This window comes from Battus philenor, unplaced genomic scaffold (genome assembly GCF_028537555.1).
Source record: "Battus philenor isolate CCGP_79_NKW_IND1 unplaced genomic scaffold, ilBatPhil1.0.hap1 SCAF_12, whole genome shotgun sequence".
In the NCBI taxonomy this organism is placed as follows: domain Eukaryota; kingdom Metazoa; phylum Arthropoda; class Insecta; order Lepidoptera; family Papilionidae; genus Battus; species Battus philenor.
Window position 1 is genome coordinate 13,033,878 of NW_027181674.1, and position 23,198 is coordinate 13,057,075.

At 33.2% G+C, this 23,198-nt stretch overlaps 1 protein-coding gene across 1 annotated transcript; it reads left to right on the top strand.

Moving 5' to 3' along the window:
• The first annotated feature begins 7,277 nt into the window (after positions 1 to 7,277).
• Ndg (Nidogen) lies at positions 7,278 to 23,039 on the top strand. Its single transcript, XM_068776300.1, has 7 exons — positions 7,278 to 7,501; positions 14,270 to 14,757; positions 16,240 to 18,140; positions 18,885 to 19,886; positions 19,977 to 20,151; positions 21,197 to 21,481; positions 22,416 to 23,039. The coding sequence occupies exons 1-7, from the start codon at positions 7,322 to 7,324 to the stop codon at positions 22,639 to 22,641; spliced, it is 4,257 nt and encodes a 1,418-aa protein (XP_068632401.1). The 5' UTR covers positions 7,278 to 7,321; the 3' UTR covers positions 22,642 to 23,039.
• The last annotated feature ends 159 nt before the right edge of the window (positions 23,040 to 23,198 follow it).

Genomic DNA, 23,198 nt, shown 5'->3' on the forward strand with positions numbered 1-23,198 from the left:
TGAAAATAGGGGTCCACGATAGTGGATCTCAACACACACTGATAGTACTTATTTACTTACATCATACTATCTTATAATATCAAAACATTTACATTATTTATAAAAGAACCTATGAAGTAAAAAAAATATTATATATGTTTATAAAATTGTGTGAGTTGTAGGATGTTGGTATTCGCTTTGTGGTCGCAATGCATGTTTATTTAATGTTACGTATATTTTACATAACAGATACAAAATTTTATTTTGAGTAGTATTAGTTTAAATTCGGTTAATAAATGTATAAATTAACATGTAATTTTACTTTAAGTTTTTAACACTAAACTTCACTACCGTTAGAAATTTACAGAAAATCAATATCGGGTAAGTAGGGGGTCTACCCAACACGGAAAATCATGGCAAGGGATCTACGACACAAAAAAGTTTGGGGAACTCTGGACTAGACTAAACATAGGAAGTTTTAGTTCACGGGCCAATATTTTTCCGCTAACTTTTTTCGGCAAACCTGTTACAACTTACAAGACTATCATCGTATATAAATGATAAAAGAAGAATGAGTGAGAGATATTAAGAAAGACGTAAAAAGAGTTAGAAAAAATGAGAAGATTACGCGAGGTTCTCGATAGCAGGGGCCATAAAAGAACACTATCATTGTCGACTATAATAGAAAGAGAGACATGGGAAATGATAGGTTATGTTGCTCACAAATTATGCAATCTGAATATACTATTAGACTAAACGTCTATACTGAACGTGTTGGACTAAACATACACGTCAAATATTACTCGAGAAAAATAGCCACAGTAATGTTTTTTCAAAGTTGTAATCCTTTTTTAATTGACCTTATTTAGGTTTCAAACAAATAAATAAAGTTTACTTACGTTGTGTGAGAAGGAATCCTTAATTTAAATGGAATGCGACTGGCATCATACTCTCAATCCATTGGGAAAACTATTTAATTTTAAAAGAATTAATAATGGCCAATTTATTCTAGCTTTACCAAATCATAGTTATTATAAAAGTTCTCATAGTTAAAGTGAGTTTCGTTCGAGAACACGTAGTAGGAGTCGGTGTTAGTGAGACTAATATTTCATCATTTGCCCACACTTGCTCTATAGTTTTTTTATCGTCTGCTGCCGGGCGATACATCCACTGTAATAGTTCATTAAGAACACCGCAACTTAATTAACACTTAGCCAGAATTAGCCATTTTTATAGTGTAACAGGAATTTACGATAGACTAATAAAAAATTAAGTATTAAAAATACGAAATTCTCTGTAAAATATGTCATATGTCCCCTACTAATATGTGCTTATTATAGTGTAACATTTACTCCATGTTTTATATTATTATGTGTAGTTAAAACCGTTTGTACTAACAAGCACAATTGGTTTAATATTAATTATGAAATTTTGAGTAAAATCAATAAAGTTCAGTTAAGTTTGATTTGTTATTCATGGTAAATTTAAAAAAAAAATTGTCAATTACATATAAAAAAATTATTATCTATGTATATAAGAATCAATAAGTATCAGTCTGTCTGTACTCGATATATTCAATAACCATACATACATCAAATCTCCGTTAGAATTTGGTAAATAATTAGAAAAAATATTTTTTTATCAGTATGTTTGAGATATTAAAATTGCCTATTTAATCAGATTTTTAGTTAGATTCATAAAAAAGCAAAGCGTGAACGGTTAAAACTAGTATGTTATGATATTATGGTATGTATAACATTATTTTATGTAACCAATGTAGCATTAGCGTAGTATATATACGCACATAGTTGCTTGACTTGGTAAAGATAGTATACATAAATTATCTTCGTAATACTGAATCAGATGATTCTTCCTGATACCTTCCATTGCTACCAAAGAACATCGTAACATAGTTATAAGACATTTCAGTCATGATATCACATAATTGCTATTGATATGATATCGCCTAATTGAATTATTATTAATGATTACTTGTATAGAATAGAAAAACAAACATATGTCAATTTTATAAAAACCAGAATAATTGAACTCGGTTTAATAATAACCTTCAGTTTAGAGCTTTGAAATCTTAAATCGCGTTCTAATCTTAGAATATTCCAGTACAAATTCAATCGGGTCTTTTTATGCAATAAATCATTCTATTTTTTTTATAAAAATATTTATAATTGTCTACTTACTCTATTGAAAACAAGTTAAAAGAACAAAAACAATATTTCCTCATCATCATTTAATCAGTAGAATATCTAGATATAGGCTTCTAGAGATTGGCAGGAAGCTACTTACATCCATCGGTTTCCGACGACCTTTTTAAGGTTTAAACCCTCCACCTCGTGGGTCATCGGACTACTCTGAACGTGCTGATCCATTATTTCCACTACAAAACCTTAAGGTCTGTTCTGAGTGCTATGTTGCCTGTCTACTTACCAGCCTACTTTCAAATTCTTTTTACATAAATTATGTTACGTTTCAGCTAAATAATAACTAATGCCTTAAAAAGTAAAATAGATTGTCTTTCATTAATTCAAACATATTTTCAGCGCGTGAACTGTATAACTCATTTCAATATTACATTTTTTCTAAAATTATGTTTCTTCGACAGGTTGACAGACGATCCTTTTGAAATAGCAGGAAAACCTGGATGCAGCGAGCTCCCTATCGCATATATTATTAACATGGGTCAAACCTACATCTCTCTCAACAGTAGACGTTTTACAGCTGAAAAAAAATTATATAAATGATGAGAAAAACATAACTCCTCGTACACTGGTACGTTCTTTTGTAATACAATTTAGTTTAGTACAAAACTAATTTGACATTAAAACAATCGAAGCCTGTTATCGAGTATTCGGAACCGATAGTAGCTTGACCCCGAGTGAACTCGGACGATTCGCCGAGTGCCGTGTTGCGTCATTCCTTAAAAATAATCAACACCTCGCACTTGTAATCCTGCTAATGTAATCATGTCGCCAGTGGTCACGTAATTGATTTACTTGCAATAAACCTTAGATTAAATGACTATCGTCACTCATACCCACATCAAGAACAGATGCGCTTGATGACCAAGGCACTAAAATTTTTTATATGTTACTCTATTAAAAACTATTGAACGAGCGCTAACTTCAACCATTGTTTCGATGTTATGAATAAATTTTCTTTTGACATCGACATGCTTTAAGGCAAAATAGAAATCAGTTCATAAAGTAAAATTTAACCTTATATGGACAACAATAGACGAAAGCGCAAGGGAACTCTTTTGCAACGTACGTATCTAAAATGAGTCAATTTATACTGCTAATGAAAACGTATCCTTTAGATATTTTTTTCTATATTTATTTTTTATTATTATTAGGATCTTTTCTCCACAGACATTAGCGTCCGTGTCTTCGTTTTTATATTTTTGTTTAATATATATTTTTGGTCAAGTTTTTGCATGTGACATTGTTTACTAAAACTCTTAATCTATTTGTTCGTTTGTATTTGTATGTTTACTAAAACTCACTCACTCTGTGTTTGGCACTAATCGGGGTAACATTACTCCTGAGGATGCCCCGTGGAGGGGTGAAACACGTGTTGAGTGATTTAACGGTGGTAGTTGTGTAATTCGCATTGTTTGCCGCATGCGCATTTATCAGCGGGCTGGCGGGCGGTGCACTTTGTTGCACGACTACTGCTGCATGGCGGAAGTAGCTATATATTGGTCCTTCTCTTACTTAATCTATTTATTATCTCAAATCGTAAACTATATAAAACTAATCATTAATGTTTTGTTTGTTTTTAACGACGCCTTAACAAAGTCCAGTTTTTAAAATTACGTTACGTGTGGTCACTTCTTTCCAAAGCATTTTATTATATACATTTCGTTCGACTATTATAATATCATGGACATACTGGCCTCACAAAAAGATTAGAGGTTTTGTTTCTGCCCTTTCCCTCCATGGTTACCGTAAGAGCCTATTGAAGGGAAAGTATTAACAAAAGATGGGACGCGGTATCTTGGGAACACGTTTAAAATAAAAAAACTGCACTTGCCAACCCGCATGTTAAGCATGCCGATAATTGGCGTATATCTTCTTATATCCGGAGACTAAAAGACCAGACCCTCAGTCTCCTCAGCTAGGCTATTCCCGATGGTAACAACCATGGTAAAGCTAAGGATTTTCAGCAGACTGTGCTAAAGAGAAATACCATATAATAAATTTGTATTTAAAACATGTCAAGTCACAAATAAGTAATCCACGGGCGCTTCTTGTATGTTTCTAGTATAATAAGGTGCGCAAATGCTTCTAATCTTGTTTGTCCTAATTCCACGCATCAAAAGTGCAGTAATTAGGACAAATAAACAGAAGCGGAGTCATTGGGTGATAAGCGCATTCTTGGTACCGACTAGCTATGAGTTATAGATCATTACAATATTGTTGTATTCATATAATTATATCATTACAATTCACGTAAATACAGACCCAAAGTAAATACGATGATTTGTTAAGTCAAATAAAATGCTTTTTTAACGTTAATAAATATAATATACTGGAAAATATAAACCATAAAATTTAGATAATGTAACTACACATTAAAGAAAGTTCTTCCTATTCCTCGCATCATTATTGTAGCTGATGATTATAAACTTATGTATTTAGAGTTATATTCAACTTTATTATGCAGCGCCGACTATTCCTATGTTGCATCTAGAGTAGCAGAATAAATCTTGGTAGGACAACGAAGTCCACGTGGACTATTTCTGTCACCACCTATTGTTCGAGGGTATGTCAGTTCTTGTGAATGAATAACTCCAGTACATGTGCCAACAGATGATAAAACGGCTGGCTTTGAATTGTAGATCTTGTAGAATGGAATCGTTGGTGATGAATGCAGTCCTCGGAATTCTGCATAACATTCTCTGGCGCCACATCTCTAAAGCATATATATGTATACTGATTGGTTAAAAGTGTAATAGTTTTAAAGCGATGGATATTTTGTCAGCAAAAATTATTATAACATTTACACAAACTTCTAATCACCTTGTATAAAATGGCACTGGAAAATGTCACATTAATTTATTTTTCTTTTTAAATGCGACCGCCTAATTACTTCTGATAGCACAAAATCTACAGAGATTGATAGTAAACAATACTTAATTATGTAATTCGAATTTATTTTCTATATTAACATTTCGTTTTTCTGAACGTATGAAAAAAAAAATTTTATATACCGGATAATAATTCAGCTAGACATTCTCCCCTTTAAATATTTCTATGTATTCATCCATATATAACTAATCAAACTTTATACAAGCAAATGGTCATATTTAAGATATGACTCGAAGTAAAAAGAATACTCAATTGAAAATAATAAAATGCTACTGCTGGCTTAAGATCGTTAAGGAATAAAAATAACTGGAAATGTTTCATTGACGTATTTACCTAATTAAAAAAGAAATTCCATAATAATCAAAACATAAAATATTTTGACTCGTTGCAATACAGCTCTTAGTACAACTACGTAAAGTTGATTACACCTTGCCTTTGTAATAGTATGCTATCTAAACTTTGTTCTTAATTTCTGTTGTCTAAATATAGATCAGTGACATGTTGCAGAAGTTATAAAAGACAACCCGTAAACATTATGCGTTTTCCTCGTGCCGAAGATAGGGTACAACAACACTCCATACAGATGTATTTTCGCGCAGAGTATACGTAATATTTAAAAAAAAACAGTTTACTCGACAAAGTTATGTATCATACACGGTCATGGTCAAATATATATTTATATATATATATATATATATAGCACACTAAACAGATTTCCTGACGAGCTCTAGAATTATCCAAAAAAGAAGTACAATCCAGAATAGAAAAGAATAAGACTCAGAAATATGTCAAAAAAGGATCGAGCAAGATCCCAAGCTAATCACGAGTAAAGTCAGTATAGGTTTAGTAAATAAAAATGATAAGAGATAAAATAAGATGTAAAAATTTAGTCAAAACTGTGATAATGTAGCAAACTGTAGTCTAGGAACGAAGATGAGGGAAGGAAGGTTATGTACGGGAGAAGATTTGAGTGTGAAGAAAGATAGAGATTGCGAAAGATGAAAAGAGAAAGTAAAATAAAAGAATAAAATAAAAAATACTTTATCCCAGTTGTAACGTCCTTGCCTCGCACAAAGTAAAGGGAAACAAGAGGTGACAAAAAACTGGTCGTATTGGAAATCTCTCAGGGAAGCAAATATCCAGGAGTCGACTTACAGCTGAAATAATGACACTTAAAAAGAAAGGCAGAAGATGTACATTTAACAAAAACTAGGATTGAAATAAGATCCCCTATTTATGTTTTTTCAATCAAAATATAGACGAGAAAAATTATTGTAAATAAATTTAATAATAACCTTTATCAATAATATTACATCATCATAACAAGTTATTAAAGGTAATATGTAATGTGTGTGATGCACCTATAAAATCATTATGGAAACGATTATACACACTAACTCTTAAAAGCGAGGTGCGACTTCACTTTTGATTTTGGTCACAAATTTTTAAACCTGCGAAGTAATTAGTCGTTTTCCACACAGATTATATGAAACATTATATTAATTTAAAAAGTTAAATGTTCCTTTTTTAAAATCTTCATTGCGTTAATGCTCTCATAACATACACAACTTTTTTATGTTAAATAATATTTGAATTTCCATTAGTTTAACTGTTACTATTATTTTTATTACCTTATACCATTCATTACTTATTAAATTTTAATAAATGCAATTTAAATGTATTTTTAATTTATTTAATTTTATTCTACGCAATAAAAGAAGAAATACAAATAATATAATTAAACTGTAATAGATGATTGTCTTTTTTAATTAATAACTTTAATGTATAAGTAATAGCATACATGACATTTAAAATTGGTAATATGTTTTCATACATTAAAAACAATAATCTTCTTCCCTTTGTCTCATTCATAGCTTTATTTTATATATTTTAATATTTTAAATGAATGCAGTTTAAACACATTTAAAAAGTCAATAATTTGACTTTACACGAACCTTGAACCCTTTTTAACCAATAACTTTAAAGTATAAAAGGTAGTTTAAAATATACAACAGATATCTTATTTCGCACATATTATATCGTAGTACAAAATATAGTGGTTTTACTTCGTTTACTGCTTATAAATATAATATGAAATTGTTCATATAATTTAGAAGATATAACATAGAAGCGTTTAACGTTGACTGATGCGTCTGATTGTTTATTACTCTGAGTTGGTCACCGCCACCCGGTCGTCAGTCGGGGCGAGCTAGTTTGGTTCCGAACACGTCGTCATGTGGACGACTGCACGGCTACTGGCGCTGGTGACCTGCGTTTGCGCAGTCACGCGTGACCAGTTCTACCCTTTTGGTCCTTCGCTGGATCAGACGCTGCCCAGGGGTCAAGTGCCGTCGCCAGAAGTCAATCTTAAAGTTCCCATAAAATTCTACGGCGAGAGTTACGAAACGATATTTGTAAGTTTTTTTTTTTAAATTATTTTACATCTACCTACATTTAAAGACTATTATATAAATAACTGGCTATTCGTAGTCTAATAAAAAAAAACAAATAACGCGTATTTACTAATGATTAGTTCCATCATTGGTTTAATGTCTTAATAATAAAAAAAACAAATATAAATTGGTTTTAAATTTCAACAAGGCTAGTAATAATTTGACATTTCCTTTGTAATGCTTTTTTAGGTTATTAGCATTATATTTGACAACTATTGACAGGTGTGTTATTATTTCTGTGTTTTATATGAAAAACCCAAAAAAACACTATTTCGCATATTTTTATTAATTGTTTCGAAAAGAACCTTCTTCGTTTAGTGAAAATTAAAAAAAAATTCCAATTATTACTTATATCATTTTTGGTATTAAATTTATTATTTTTATTTAACCACAAAATACGACACTTATTTTAGGTTTTTTTTTTTTAATTGTAATTGCCTTAAATTTGATCTCCTTGGTTGATTAAAAGAAAAAGCCCTAGCATAAAGTTTTTGTTTGTTATTATGATCTATATTCTACGTTTATGCCTTTGTTTTTTCATTTACGTTCAATTTTCCGAATTTTTTGCCCATACATATGCATACGGTGTTTACTAAGTCTGTCTATTTATTTACTAACTTAAATCGTGAAATATTTAAAACTAAGTTAAAGTCAACTAATTATTAGGGGAACCGGAAAGTAATGTCGCTTTCTTAAGTTAAATTCACACGACTATATTTTAACAAGTTTTTATTTTTCGTCAACAATATATTCACCTTCGTTATCAACAACCTTTTTCCATCTAGTGTACAACGACTTCCACGAGACTTCGTGCACAACGACTTCAATGAGCTACCAAATGACAATCAAATATCGACATGAGAAACGGCATTACTTTCCGGTCCCCCAATTATTATGATTTTTTAAACTTATAAATAATGAATGTAAGTGACATTAAAATAAGCAGAAAAAACTTTTTTAAGTCAAATTATCAAAAACGTTTTGAAATTAATCACAAATAACATATCTACAGAGTATATGAATGGTCTTTCTCAGATCAGGACATGTTTGGAAGTATAGATTTATTTAAAAATGAAGAGAAGTCATAATAGATGAGCATATCATACAAATTTCCAAAAAAAATGGACTCGTTTGGATTTCTTATCCTACCATAAGACCATAAGACGATTTCAATGTAACTTCTTTCAAATAATAAATCGTTTCCGGCGCTATAAGGAAACGATATCAATAATTATTTAGAACATTTATAGTAAATAAGGATCAAATATTAGTTTTTGTTTTGTTAATCTGTTGATTTATTTGTCTGTTGTCCTAATTTGCCTTGCGTCAAACGATTTTATGTATACCGATACATTGTTACAATTTTTTATTTGCCGTTATACATCACAATAGTTAGTAATTTATAAATCTAATTTTAGTAAATTTTCATAAATAAAACAAGGAAGTCAGGAAACGGTATGTTCAGAAATTATCGCAAAAATATACAAATCAATTATATCAATATACAATATATTGCAGAAATAGCATAAACTAATTCAAATCTTGCTATTCTTCATAAAGACTCTGATTTCAGAAAGAAGTCTAGGTTTAATGTGAAAAAAATTACAATTTCAAAGTGTTACTTTTACTATTGCATAATTTCGTTTATATTTGTGGAATGAAAAACATACTGTACTATTACTATTGTATAATTTCGCTTATATTTGTGGAGTGAAAAATATACATATTTGTACACTAATCATAACTAAAATCAAAAAGTAATATATAAAAATAACAACCGTTATGTGTTCACTGCTGTACATAATCCTCTACCATACATTTACAGCAAGTCCGGTGTTTATTGATGGATCACAACCCAATCTCTTATATAGACAAAGCATACATAAATAAATAAAGTTCAGAATGTATTATTTACAAAAAATTACAAGCATTTTATATTAATTCATTGATATTACTTACTGTATCATTTTAAAAGAACACTACAAGCTATGTTGTCGATATGGTGCCGTGGTATCCCAGCGGTAAAAGACTGAGAATTACGATCGTAACTTATGGTTTTGATTCCCTTTGTACAATTTTATATAAATCACACTTTTTACATTAATTATATAGGAGTGCCAGTGTTCACAAAGAAGTTTCCAGAATATGGGATTTACCATAATACTGTAATATACAACCCGCCTGTCAAATGTGACGATTATGGTATATCACCCCGTAGATATCGTTGGAGGAGGCCTATACCTTACAAAGAGCATCTATAGATTGCAACGACTACGATTATCTATATTAATTTAATTTGTGCTGCACCCATTTTGGTTACACATTAATTATCTAATTTATAAAATTTCCATGTCACAATGTTAGTTACCGTACTCCTCCGAAACGGCTTGACCGATTTTTACCAAATTTTATATGCGTATTCAGTAGGTCTGAGAATCGGCTACTATCTATTTTCCATACCCCTAAGTGTTAAGGATGGCCCACTTCTTTTTTTTTAGTTAATTTTTTTGGGTTTTTATTTTATTATGATACAGCATACAAAAATACATAAAACCCTAAATTTTCACCCCTCTATGATCAACCCTTTATTAACCCTTAAAAAACTTATTTTTTTTTGCAAAAGAACGTTTGCGGGATCAGCTAGTTTAGTTATAAAATACACTGTTAGTTATTAACATAATGTGTTATAACAATATCTGTGTTATTCTAAGTTCGTCAGGAACCGTGAAGCCTTGATACGTTAAGTACAGCTATCTAATAAGTGGTAGAGCGGTTCAGTTCAGTTTTTTTTTAAAGTAAGACGATAAAAAAGTTTTTATCTAAACGCTTTGATTGTGAAACTCTCATTATTTAATTTACATATAAGTTCAAGAAATAAACTAAACTTTGAAATATAATATTTGTTATGGATTGTTTCAGTTATAACAGCTTTGTTATAAATTTTCAGTGTTATATTTGGTTATTATCTTTTGATCACTATTGTCGGTGTCCATTTGTCCTTCGTCCTGTTATCAAATAAAAAATATATATATAAAGAGTCGCTAAATCTGAATTTGTATTTTGTGAATGTTGCAACATTGATAATGTTTATCTTAAACATGCGCAGAATGTTTAAATTTGCAAACGAGATAAGGCAGCGTGCACACTGCATCGGCCGGAAGTGCAAGTGGGCGAGAGGGCGGCACGGTCACTGACTGCGCCGATTTGTACAACATTTAACGAATTCATTTACGACCTTGTGAAATTAAACCTATCTATACACGTTGATTGGTGTAAAAGCTACAAGTAAATGAATTTATAGCTTTTATCATTACCTATTTTCAATAAACCTGTATGAAGCAATCATTCTTACATATAGTGCATTAATACATATTTTTATACTTAAATGCCACAGGTCAATAACTTCTAGCAATATAAAGTCTACAGAAACACATAGTAAACAATAAGTAATATTAATATGTAGCATTGCGTATATATCAGTCGTATCTTAGCGGTATAGGACTGATACTTGCAATTGTAGGTACCAGGTTCGATTTCCTGGAAGCAAATTTATATATTCACACTTTGTTCAATAGTTATATAGGATTACCACTGGTCACAAACAAGTTACTAGGATGGACAGCAGAGTCCTTAATGTACTAAGCCAAGCGTGGCGGTTGTGGAATATTCTGCCATAGATATTTTTAATGAAGCCTATGTCTCGTAGTGAGCGATTAGGAGCTGAAAGGAAAAGAAGATTACGAATATTGAAAACGCTATTTCCTAGTATATTATTATTACGATTTCGAAAAAAAAGATTTACACTTGTTACCCATCGCGCTGTATATGACTGACTCGACTTATGATAGTACTGAATAGATAGTCTTTATTATTTTTTCATTCATATAAGCCAATAGACGCACACTGCAAGGCATAAACCTTCTCCAAAGATGGTCACGATGACCTGTCTGTGTACCCAGCATACAGCTAGTACAACCCTAAACAATTTAAATACGTATTTCCTTAATTTTAATAACGTAAACGTAACGGTCATCATGACGATCTTTGGGAAATGCCTAGCTCTCCATCGGTTGAAAAGTACAACCCAAAGAGAACATCCATTTATATATTTAACTCTTTACATCACTAAGACGCAGTAAACTGAAATAGACCATTATATATTATGTTAAAGAGGAAGCACAATTGGCGGTCTTATTACCAACGCTTTCTTTTTAACAACCATTAATGAATTTATATATTTATCAATGTAAAATAGTAAGGGTGGTCATCAAGTAGGGAATCGAAAACCGATGTATAAAAATCATAATTGTTTTAACAAGAGGATGCTCATAGGCTTTTCCATGGATTTTCAAAGACACCAGTTGGATAAGGCATGTATCCAGATCTTCGGTTAATGTAGTCTCCACTCTAATGCCTCAAAGGCCATCTGATCTAATCACTATATGGTCTGCTCACTGCCATTTCAAGTTGCAAATCCGCAAGGCTACATCTTTTGTATCATCATCATTGTTACAGATCTACGGATATCCTTATACCTGATACCGTCTCATAGATAAATCCAGAGCATGTACACAAATAATAAAATATATTTAGTTAATGACTATTCCATAATCGATACATCTCCTGAATGAATTTCTCTCAAATATTTGATTTAAAAACAAATCATTAAGTAATATCTCGTTAAAGTCTTCACAAACATGTCGTTAGAAGTTTTGAAGAGCGGCGACGTTATCTTCGTGTTAAGCAAGAGTCGAGACCTCTGAGTGCTCATGTGTACATACCTTTAGATAGGCTATCTCACAAGGGGTCATAGGCATATACAGGCCTAAACATTGTCGTGTCGATAACTCGCTGGGAATTACATAAACCGAGCGTATTCACGATCTTTTGTATGCCTACTTGTATTTCGCTCATGAACAATTGACTAAATATTATAATTTTTTTTAAGGTACGGGTAACAGATAATAACAGACAAAAGATATATACGAAATTTTTTCAAATATGATACCAAGACAGTTTATAAAATCTAAATAGGAACAGTTAAAAATTCTATTGAACGAAATAAAAATGATTTCACATCGAAATAAATCAGAAAAATTTTAATTGTGTCAACCGTTTTAATATAATAGCTACGATCAAAAATTTTAAAATCATATATTAAAAATAATTACAGACTTATGATAAATACAATAAATAAAAATAAACTCGTAGCGCCTTAATTTTGTCAAAAAGTTCAAAAAGTTAACAAATCCTGCATAGCTATGGGTACATATATATACATAATAAAGTTACAAAAGATATCTTAGATCTTTCGTTTCTTTACTTTAAATCTAAAATTAAAAGTATAATATTAAATAAATTTTATCATATCAAAGATGATGAGTCAACAAATGACTCATCTACTTTTTATCTAGATATTATAATGTGCACATGAAAAAAAAATGTTAAATTTCATTTAAAAGATCATCTGTAAAGTTTCTCGGCGGCTCTTTGCAATAGATCAGCGTTCCAAGCCCGTAGTAACTTTCTGCTAATACTGTAATAATAATCATCGATTCAAAAGCGCGTATTAATGCCTACTTGAATAAACATATTTTTAATTTGAACCAGATTCAATAAGATATCAAAATCTATAATTACTTTTGGTTTGTGTCTGCTGTGATTAATTTTATGTGAATTAAAAACATTAAATCATTAAATTATTTTACAGCAAAACGCTTAACCTGTTTCCAAAATGTCTTGTGTACAATAATCCATACAAAATATGGTACATTAGTTTATTTCTTATATTGGAATGCAACAGGAAAATAACTCCTGACAGTAATTTTATTTAGAAATTTTGAACTTTCGCTTTTTCTTACTATATTATGATTATGTTATTATTTATAAAACATTGTTGATTACAAGACATGAATGAAATGAGTTATAAATTCACCACTTTAAGGCTTTTACACCTATAACCAATCTGTATATTTCAAATTATATATACTATATATATATAACTTTTCACAAATTAAAAAGATTATTGTCTCATATAGAAAACATTATTGTTGTAAACTTTTTACCAATATTTCTTAACTTGAAAGTAATACAATATGTTTGTTTGCAATTCATTTACTTCTACTTATTTTCAACGAATGTATGAATCGTCGTATTAATTTGTATAAAAACACTTTAAGTATTTATTCCTAATTGTTTAAATATTATAAATACATTATACCTAATATAATATTTTTTTGATTTCGGATAAATTTAATTGTATCGCAATAGTCACATACAAAGTAAAATAATAATAATAAAGCTTTATTTAATTTAATACCATACATATTACAACATTATGATAAATATCAATATTAATTAATTATATCATAATGTAATGAATTTGACTTTAGTTATTATTTAATTAAATTTTAATTATTATTTAATTTAATTTTTAAGTTATTCAATATGTGAAACCTGTTCGAGTAGAAGCCTGCTCCAAGGCCCACCATGTTTCACTATCTCAGTCTCGGTCCAGCCAAATTTTTCCCACACTCGCTATTTTACTAATGATATAGAAGTTTTTAATACATTATCTTCCTTATTTTTAAACTTTGATCGATTTCTAATATACTTCACAAATACTGTGTAAAACAGAGACTGTGCATCATTTAAAATACAATTAGTACTCAACACAACTTGAAAACATTATGTTATCAAATTTTAAAATGGAACCTTCTTTGCCAACAGGTAAACAATTATGGCGTGCTATCGTTCAGGGCCGACTTTCCGACGTTCCTCAATACAGAATTCCCTCTTCCATATCCATCGATCGCTGCGTTCTACACTAATGTGGACACCACAGAAACCGGAACAGTATTCTATAGGGAGACAGACGAACCCCACGTTCTGATCAAAGCAGAGGAGACGGTACAGAATAACTTCCACGAGTACTACGACTTCGAACCTAAAAGTGTGTTCATCGTTACTTGGTTGGAGGTAACGTACGCAGGGAACCGAAGCGGTCGGAAGAACAGCTTCCAAGCGGCTGTGATCAGCAACGGCACCGAATCTTTTGTGGAGCTGATATACCCGGAGCGCGAGATACAGTGGATACAGAGTGGAGGGCAACAGACCAGCCTTCCCGATGCCAAAGCCCAAGCTGGTTTCGTCGCTGAAGATGGAAGATTATTAACACTCAGAGGATCCGGCAGCCATCAGATCAGAAACATTGTTTCGTAAGTTTACTTCATAATTTCTAATTAAAATCAAACTATATTCAAATAGGTATTTACACGCACTTTTATAGTCAATCGTCAATTATTTTAATATTATAAATAGTAAGCTAACACCTGCTCCAAATGCTAATGATTCTGAGAAGAACTGGTCAGAAACTTATGTATTGCTCTTGTTCATATAATGGCGATGGACAGTGGTAGACTAGTGACGTAAAAAAATCAAAGATTCGTTTTCTTCTTTTCAACCAATGACGCCTACTGCAAGGTGTAGTCCATCCTCAAAGATCGCCACTATGACCGGTATTGCTCTGCCTGTATCTAGTAACTTCCCGTAATCTTAACCACGTCGTCAGTTAACCTAGGGTACCTACCTTTGCTTCTACTGGCTTAGGGTCACCACTCGTAAACCTTTTGACCCCAACAACCATCCGTTCCACGAGCGTTGTGCCTTGCCCATTGCCACTTCAAGCAGGCAATACTTTGAGCAGTGTCGGAAGAAATATCTGATTTATTTTTATACATCAGATTGAAATATGCAAAAGATGATGTATGCTCTATATTTACATAAAACAATTATGACTATAGACAACAATATTTAAAAACCTTAATCATGTGTTCAAAAATACGATAATATAAGAAAAAATAGCAATATACACAAGTTCAGCGCTGGAGATAAAGATAAGCTTGTTACATTTTTCTCTAGGATGCATAAAATTAATAACTCCTTTGTAGAGTAACATGGCGTCAAACGTTTAAGAAGTTCGTGATGCAAGAAGTCATAAAAAACGTACTAAAGGATATTATGTGATAATACGTAGTCGGTTCTGCCCTTAGACGCCTACGGCAAGACATAGGCCTCACCCAAAGATTTAATTGAAGGAATATACCATAACCACGCTTGGTAGAGGCGAGTTGGCGATCACAGTTTGGTATTATGGTACGCAAAGGCCGCTGTGGCCAATTCTCTGGAAACTTGTTTGTGAACAATGGCAATACTTTATAATTAATGCACAAAGTGTGAATAATGATATACTCATGCGAATCGAACCTGCGACTCTAATGCGTCTTAGTCTTCTACCACTGTGCTGCCACAAATGTGATGATACATACCTGTACAGGATTTTTAATGTGATAATATGCAATATTATTGAATAACTTTTACCGTATTCAGTGCACCTGTAAGTGATTATTAAAATGGACTGTTTTTATGAGCTCCCTTTATTTTAAATTAACATATACTATATGATCACATTATCTATATGAAATATTTAATTAAATCTAAGTACTCTAGTATAGTTTGGCAATTTTGTTTTTTCTAAGTATGTTAAATAAAACAAAATAATAAGATCTATTAAGAAAAACCCAATTAGATATAGAGCATTAGAAATAGCCTAAAACTAAGTCGGACTTTTATATGATCACTTTTTCATATGTCCTGAGTATACATCTGTCATATTATTAAAACTTAATTATACTTTTCAGATGGTCCAACATCCACGAACCAGGGAAATACGTGTTCAGAGTTGGCAACATCCCAACCGACAGCAATGTGGCTGTGCCCGATCTGTACAATCAAAACGACGACGAGATTGAGGAAGAATCCAAAACTTGCGCCCAGAGCGGACCGAGTATCTGCCACATACAAGCGAGATGCGTCGACTACCCGGCCGGCATCTGCTGCCAGTGCGAAGACGGTTACTATGGCAACGGGAAATCGTGCATCAAAGACGACGTCCCATTACGAGTGCACGGTAAACTCAACGGCGTAGTCAACGCAGTAAATCTAAACGACGTAGACGTACAGGCCTACGTCGTAGTAGCTGACGGAAGGTCCTACACCGCTCTATCACAAGCCCCGCCCTCACTCGGCAACAGCTTACTTCAACTGAGCGTTATAGGAGGCGTCATCGGATGGCTATTTGCCAAGCCATCCAGCTCAGCCAAAAACGGCTACCAGTTGACCGGCGCTCTATTCAACCACACTGCCGACATATACTTCCCTGAAACAGGTGATAGAATAACAGTGTATCAAGAATATCTAGGTCATGACGTATTCGACCAAATTACGCTCGAAGCTGACGTCAGGGGAACGATACCCGTCATACCTGCTGGAACTAAACTAGACATCTCCGAATACGAGGAACAATACACATTAATCGAGTTAGGTGTGTTGAGAAGCGATTCTGTTCGCACTTTCACAAATAGAGTTACCGGGCAGAAATATGAGCAGAGAGTATCTCAGACCTTCACTTTCAACTCCTGCCGATATCTGCCTCCATCGGACGAGGACAAGGCTTCCTTGACTTTGAAGGTAGCTAAGAATTACCTAGGTTATGAGTCGAGAGAAAATATTATCAGATACGGTACAAGCAACAAGATCGTGCCTCTAGGTAAAGAAGACCCGTGCATAGAAGGCAAGAACAGCTGTGGACGTCACAGCACTTGTGTAGTGCAAGGAGATACGTTTGCCTGTGTCTGTGAGTCAGGCTTCTCGAGCCAATACCGTGATGATTCTACAGTCGAATGCGAGGATATAGACGAATGCGCTACCGGAACACATAACTGTGACATAAATGCTGACTGCTACAACCTTGATGGTAGCTTCCAGTGCAGATGTCATGAGGGATACGAAGGGAACGGCATCTCTTGCAGTAGAATTTCACAATGCAGAGATAGAAATTGTGACCCTAACGCTCAGTGCGTAGATATTTCTGAAGAAGAATCGATATGCATGTGTAATCCAGGATTTACAGGAGACGGGCAGAGATGCTGGCCAACATACGAGAATAAATGTGATCGGTGTTCTCGCAACGCTTACTGCGCCTATATAACAGAAACTAATAGCTACGGTTGCCAATGTAGCCAAGGGTATATCGGTGATGGATATTATTGCACCCAAAATGCACCGGAAATTCCATCGTCTACTGAATACATCCGTGGACCAAGTTACCCTACTCCTCTCACTACATCAGACGATAACGATGATGACTTTCTTATTCATTTAAATCAACAATCGACAGTGTCTTCATATCCGTCTAGCACTTCCAGTTACCCTACTTCACCATCTTATGTTTATAAACCCACCGTTGGAGATTACCCCAGCTATCCTAACACGTTTTTCACTCCTCAAACTACACCATCAGCACCAAACACCACGGATCAGGAAGAGTATGAAGTGACCGATAAAGCGCCCACAACCAAACCTACTGCACCAACAGTAATTGAGTCTGATTACAACGAATCTTTTGTTCTGCCGAACTGTGACGACTATGGCTGCAGATGTCCCCCTGGCTATTCAAACTTTAGAGACGAAAGGGGTAATAACTTATGCCGAAACAATAACGACTATCCTTCAAAACCAAACCCGGATGCCGATCAAGGAAGTAAGTACAATCAAACTTTAAAATGAATTGTATAGATTTAACATGACTTGTTATCTTCATTGAAACGATCTGTTTTGGGAAACATTGATGATTAGTTATATTCTGAAAATAATAAATTTTTATATATATTTAGATAGTCAGATTGATTGCTGATCCCAAATTTATTTTCGTATTTTTAATTTTTAATTTTCTGCGCTTTTTTTTTGTTCAAATTGCAATTAGTTCATCGTTTTTTATTACTTTTTCTATTTAATAATATTAATTGCGTAATTAGACTGAAACATAAATAATTATCTCAAGAAAAAAAGTAAAAGTAACAACATAGGTAAACAGTTAAGCGTTTTTTAATACCCAGGATCATTTGTTATAGATATAAAAGCATTAAGGGGTAAATGTATAGCTTATATGCTGACAATTAATGTATGGTATACCCAATTCAAAAATCTATGGTTTCTAAAGTAATAAATAACTTAATGATAATAACAACAAAAACCGTTTCAAAATACGGCCTACTACATATTAAAATTAATTATTATTTACTATCTGTCCCTGCAGACTTTGTAGTGCCAGACGTCTGTCATATTACAATAGCAAAATAAATTAATGTACTTAGTGATTGGAAATAGGAGTAGAAAGTTGAAACTTTTTGGTCACATAGGAGCTATGCATATATCCCTTTAAAGCTTTTATACCTCTAAGAGATTGGAACCCTATATTTCTAAAATTCTTAATCCCTTTTTTCAGTTAGATGTGAAACAGATTCCGACTGTCCGCCAAATGCTGTGTGCGCAAATCCGTCTCCGGAGTTTTATGAACCTAATGGCCAGTACTACGGTCAGTGCGTATGTCCAGAAGGATATGAAGGTGACGCGTATGAATGCATCGAGAGGGCCGGGCCGAGCTGTTCCTGCGGCCTCAATGCTCACTGCATTGACACGGCCACCGGCGAGCTCATCTGCGTATGCGCGGCTGGTTATCACGGCGACGGCTACCTGTGCCGCCCCAACTTCAGCTGCACCAATAACTCCGACTGCGAGTACCACGCAGAATGCCGCCCCGACCCCGGCAGCGGCGAATATGCCTGCCAATGCATCGAAGGTTACATCAAGGATCAGAACGACGCCTGCATCCCCGATGGACAACTTTGCAACGGTGCCGTTTGCGCTGAACACGCCTCTTGCCTTTATGATGACACAATCAGCGTCAGCTACTGCCATTGTGATCAGGGCTACGAAGGTGACGGAATATCGCAGTGCGTTATCCAAGGCAACACTTGCGACGTAGCCCACGACTGTAGTGTCGACGCCATCTGCACGCTGGTCGACCAATCGTACCAATGCGTCTGCAGAGACGGTTTCACCGGCGACGGCTATGTCTGCAACCCTGAACAGAGTTGCAGGAACAATCCTTACATGTGTGACGTTCACGCCGCTTGTATTAAAACTAGCGATGGATACGAGTGTGAGTGTAATACGGGATACAGCGGTAATGGAAGCAATTGCGTGCTGAACCCCAAACAGGCTGGAAATTTCCTTGTGGCCAGTGACGGGGCGTCAGTTTTTCGAGTTCCCTTCCGTACGTCGCCGAGAGACTTCGCAACGCCGCTGCACAGTGCCGTTTACCAGATCGCAGTTGGAGTCGACGTTGACTGTCTAACTGGCAAGATCTACTGGGCAGATGTTGCAGGTCACTCCATTCAGAGAGCTTCTTACGATGGTTCGGGTTTCGAACAATTCTTAATAGACGGTGCGTATATAAAACATTAAACCTTAAACATCTCATAGTTCAAAATTAGATTCGAGGGATTACATTTTTAATAATATATATTGTGTGCAGATGTCAAAACTCCTGAAGGGTTGTCTATCGATTGGGCGGCAAGAAACATATTCTGGACGGACTCCAAGAAACTAACAATAGAAGTTGCCAATCTGGATAGAAAAACAAGAAAAGTTTTGTTTTCTATGGACGGTATAAATAATCCTCGTGGTATTGCGGTTCATCCCCAAAGAGGGTAAGTACAATATAAAATTCCTTTGGAATTTAATTTGACAGTAATTATGTTTATCGTCAATCTTTTCAACTCACACATATAATAGCTTATGCAAAAGGTTCCGAATTAGATTAATAATAGAAAAACTATTCTAAATACTCAATTACATTGTTTATTTTTTTTTATTTTGAGCTAAATAAATCTTTAGTCTATTTGTAATGGATAAGCATTGCCGACGATAAGAAAGTACGAAGAAATATCTTGCTCTAATCGTATTTAGAGAAATTATTTAATATCATTTTAGAAAAAATATTATTAAATGTAATAAAAACTCTTTAATATTATTTTTTTACTTGGGTAAATTTTCGTAACCAGTAATATACCGGTTGAATTAGTGAGATTAATGAATGAAACAAATAATAAATTGTGACGAAGTTTCGCCATTAGTTAAAGCATCATTAAACTAATCTAATATTAAATAAATTTGCTGAAATTACCATACATATACTTATGAAATAAAGGACACGTTATGTATTCTTATCGAGTCATCCCAAAAGACCGAGAATTATTGCTTTAAAACATTGAAATTAAACAATTCGTTTTTTTGTTATTATTATAGGTCGAAAAAAGTCTCTTATAAATTTTGTATATATGTAAGAAAATCTCCGATCGTACTATTTATTTTATAAACATAATTTTGATGATATTAAAAGAGTTACGTTTAAAAAAAAAACAGTTCGTTAATTTAGTTTATAGTATATTGAATTATTTTTCATTTGTTTTCTTTTCTGTCAAAATGACACTGACTAATGAAGATTTTTTTTTAATTTTACTTTAATCAAGGAAAAAATGGAATGCATCGTTTATGGACAGATTATAGATAGATAAATGCTGCATTAGAGTGATATATTATTCGGAGCAATAAAATTTTAAATGCCTATAATTTTCATACAACATGCAAAGGAACTTTTCGCCCGACCTATTATTGTTAATATTTTAATAAACAGTATTTTTATGTAATATTTATGTCTTATGGGCGATATTAATTTTACATATGTTATTGCAGAAAAATCTTCTGGTCAGACTGGACGCGCTCTGCCCCAAAAATCGAATGGGCTAACATGGACGGTTCACAGCGAGGTGTATTTCTAGACCAAACTGACGTGAAGCTGCCAAACTCTTTGGCCATCGATTGGAGGGGAGACAGGCTTTGTTACGCAGACGCCGGTCTGTTCAGCATCAAATGCGTGAGCATCGACACTATGGAAAGAGAGACCATCGCTGCCAACTGCTCGCATCCGTTCGGTGTTGCTATCAACGGAGACAAGTTCTATTGGACTGACTGGCGGACGTGAGTATTGCCCTTTCGAGTCATCACCGTCATCACCATGATCATTTCATCCGTAAGACGTCTATTGCTGGACATAGCCCACTCCTTAAGATTTCCAAAAGGAAAAAGCAAAAGCAGCCTTCATCCAACATCTTCCCATGATATCACCAGTCCAATCCACCTATTAAAAGGACTTCTACGCTGCAATTGCTGGATCGTGATCTCAGTAAATTTAGTCCTTGTAAATGAGATCGGAGGAACTCATCAAATTTTGATTCTAATCATGATTGGGATCAACTGGCAGGCTTGTTTTGTTCTTTTAACACGAATACACGAGTAGGAACTTTAGGTGTCCTGTTGTACTCCTTGAGTTAGTATGAAACATCCTAACAATCAACTAAAACGAAACATTGTTATGCGAATTAAGCCGCATGGATGTTCCATACGGAATGCAAATTGGTAAATAAATTAGATAGATCATATCAAACTCGTAAATTTCTTCTTATATACGATACTCTTTTACATTTACTTTCATTAAGATATTTTCTTTCATCGTTTGTGTGAGAAACGTTGCTTCATACTTTTAATCAGGCCCTTTTTAGAACTTATTTTTTTAAGAGCGCTATTTCCCGATAGCTGTAAATCTAACCTATTTTGAGAAAAAAATGGCATTAATTATTATCTTTTAATGTTTAAAAACAATGTCTTTGAAAATTTAATTAAATAATCCCGAAACATTAAAATAACGGAATAATATTACAGTTTACTAAAATTTATTAACTTTTTTTTATTTTCTATTTTCATTGTTTCACTGATAATTTATCGATATTTTAAAAATTACGTTCCCACAAAAATATGGTATATATACAGCTTAGGTATTAAATAAAAAAACCTTGAGAAATTATTCTTAATTTAATAAATATTGCATTTTTAATTAATTTCATTATTTTCACAGATTAAACATCGAATATATAGATACAGCGACTCAAGTCAAAGGCCGCTTGCCCATAGCGGCCGCAACGAGGAGGTTATATGGGGTCGCCGTAGCACCTGAGGACTGTCCAAACTACACCAACGTATGCCAATACAGGAACGGGAACTGCGGAGCAGACCAGCTATGCCTTCCAGATGGAAGAGGCGGCAGATCATGCGTCAACGGAGACAACAATAATATCTACTAAAATTTATATATATAACTACCAGTCAGTAGATTCTACCAAAGAGTAGTTTTAGTAATCCTACCAACATGGTGGCAAAAAACCGTTTTTTCGTAAATATTTTACAATAAATAAATTATTTGTTAACATTAGTAGCTTTGTTATCGCAAAGTTTTATAGTATTTGATTTATTTTAAATATCTATTTGTACTTTATGAAATAAAAAAAAAACATTCTTAATTGTAATTCAATAGATTTATACAACAAAAATGAAATAAACGTTATTTATTTGTAACAGGTTATGTAGAAATTTACATAATTCCTTAAAAAAGTTCAAATAATACACAATGATTTATTTAATATATTTTTAATTCAAAAAAGTGCCATCACGTCAGTTTCTTAATGTAAATATATTCATAAATAATCTGAATTTAACATTATAAATTATTTACTACTAATCAGTTAGTGAAAATAATTGAAGATTTTCTTTAATGACATTTTCTCCACGAGAAATTACATGTGGAGATAAATTAAAATAGTATTTATTATCTGTTATTTTACAATAATCTACTGATTAAATA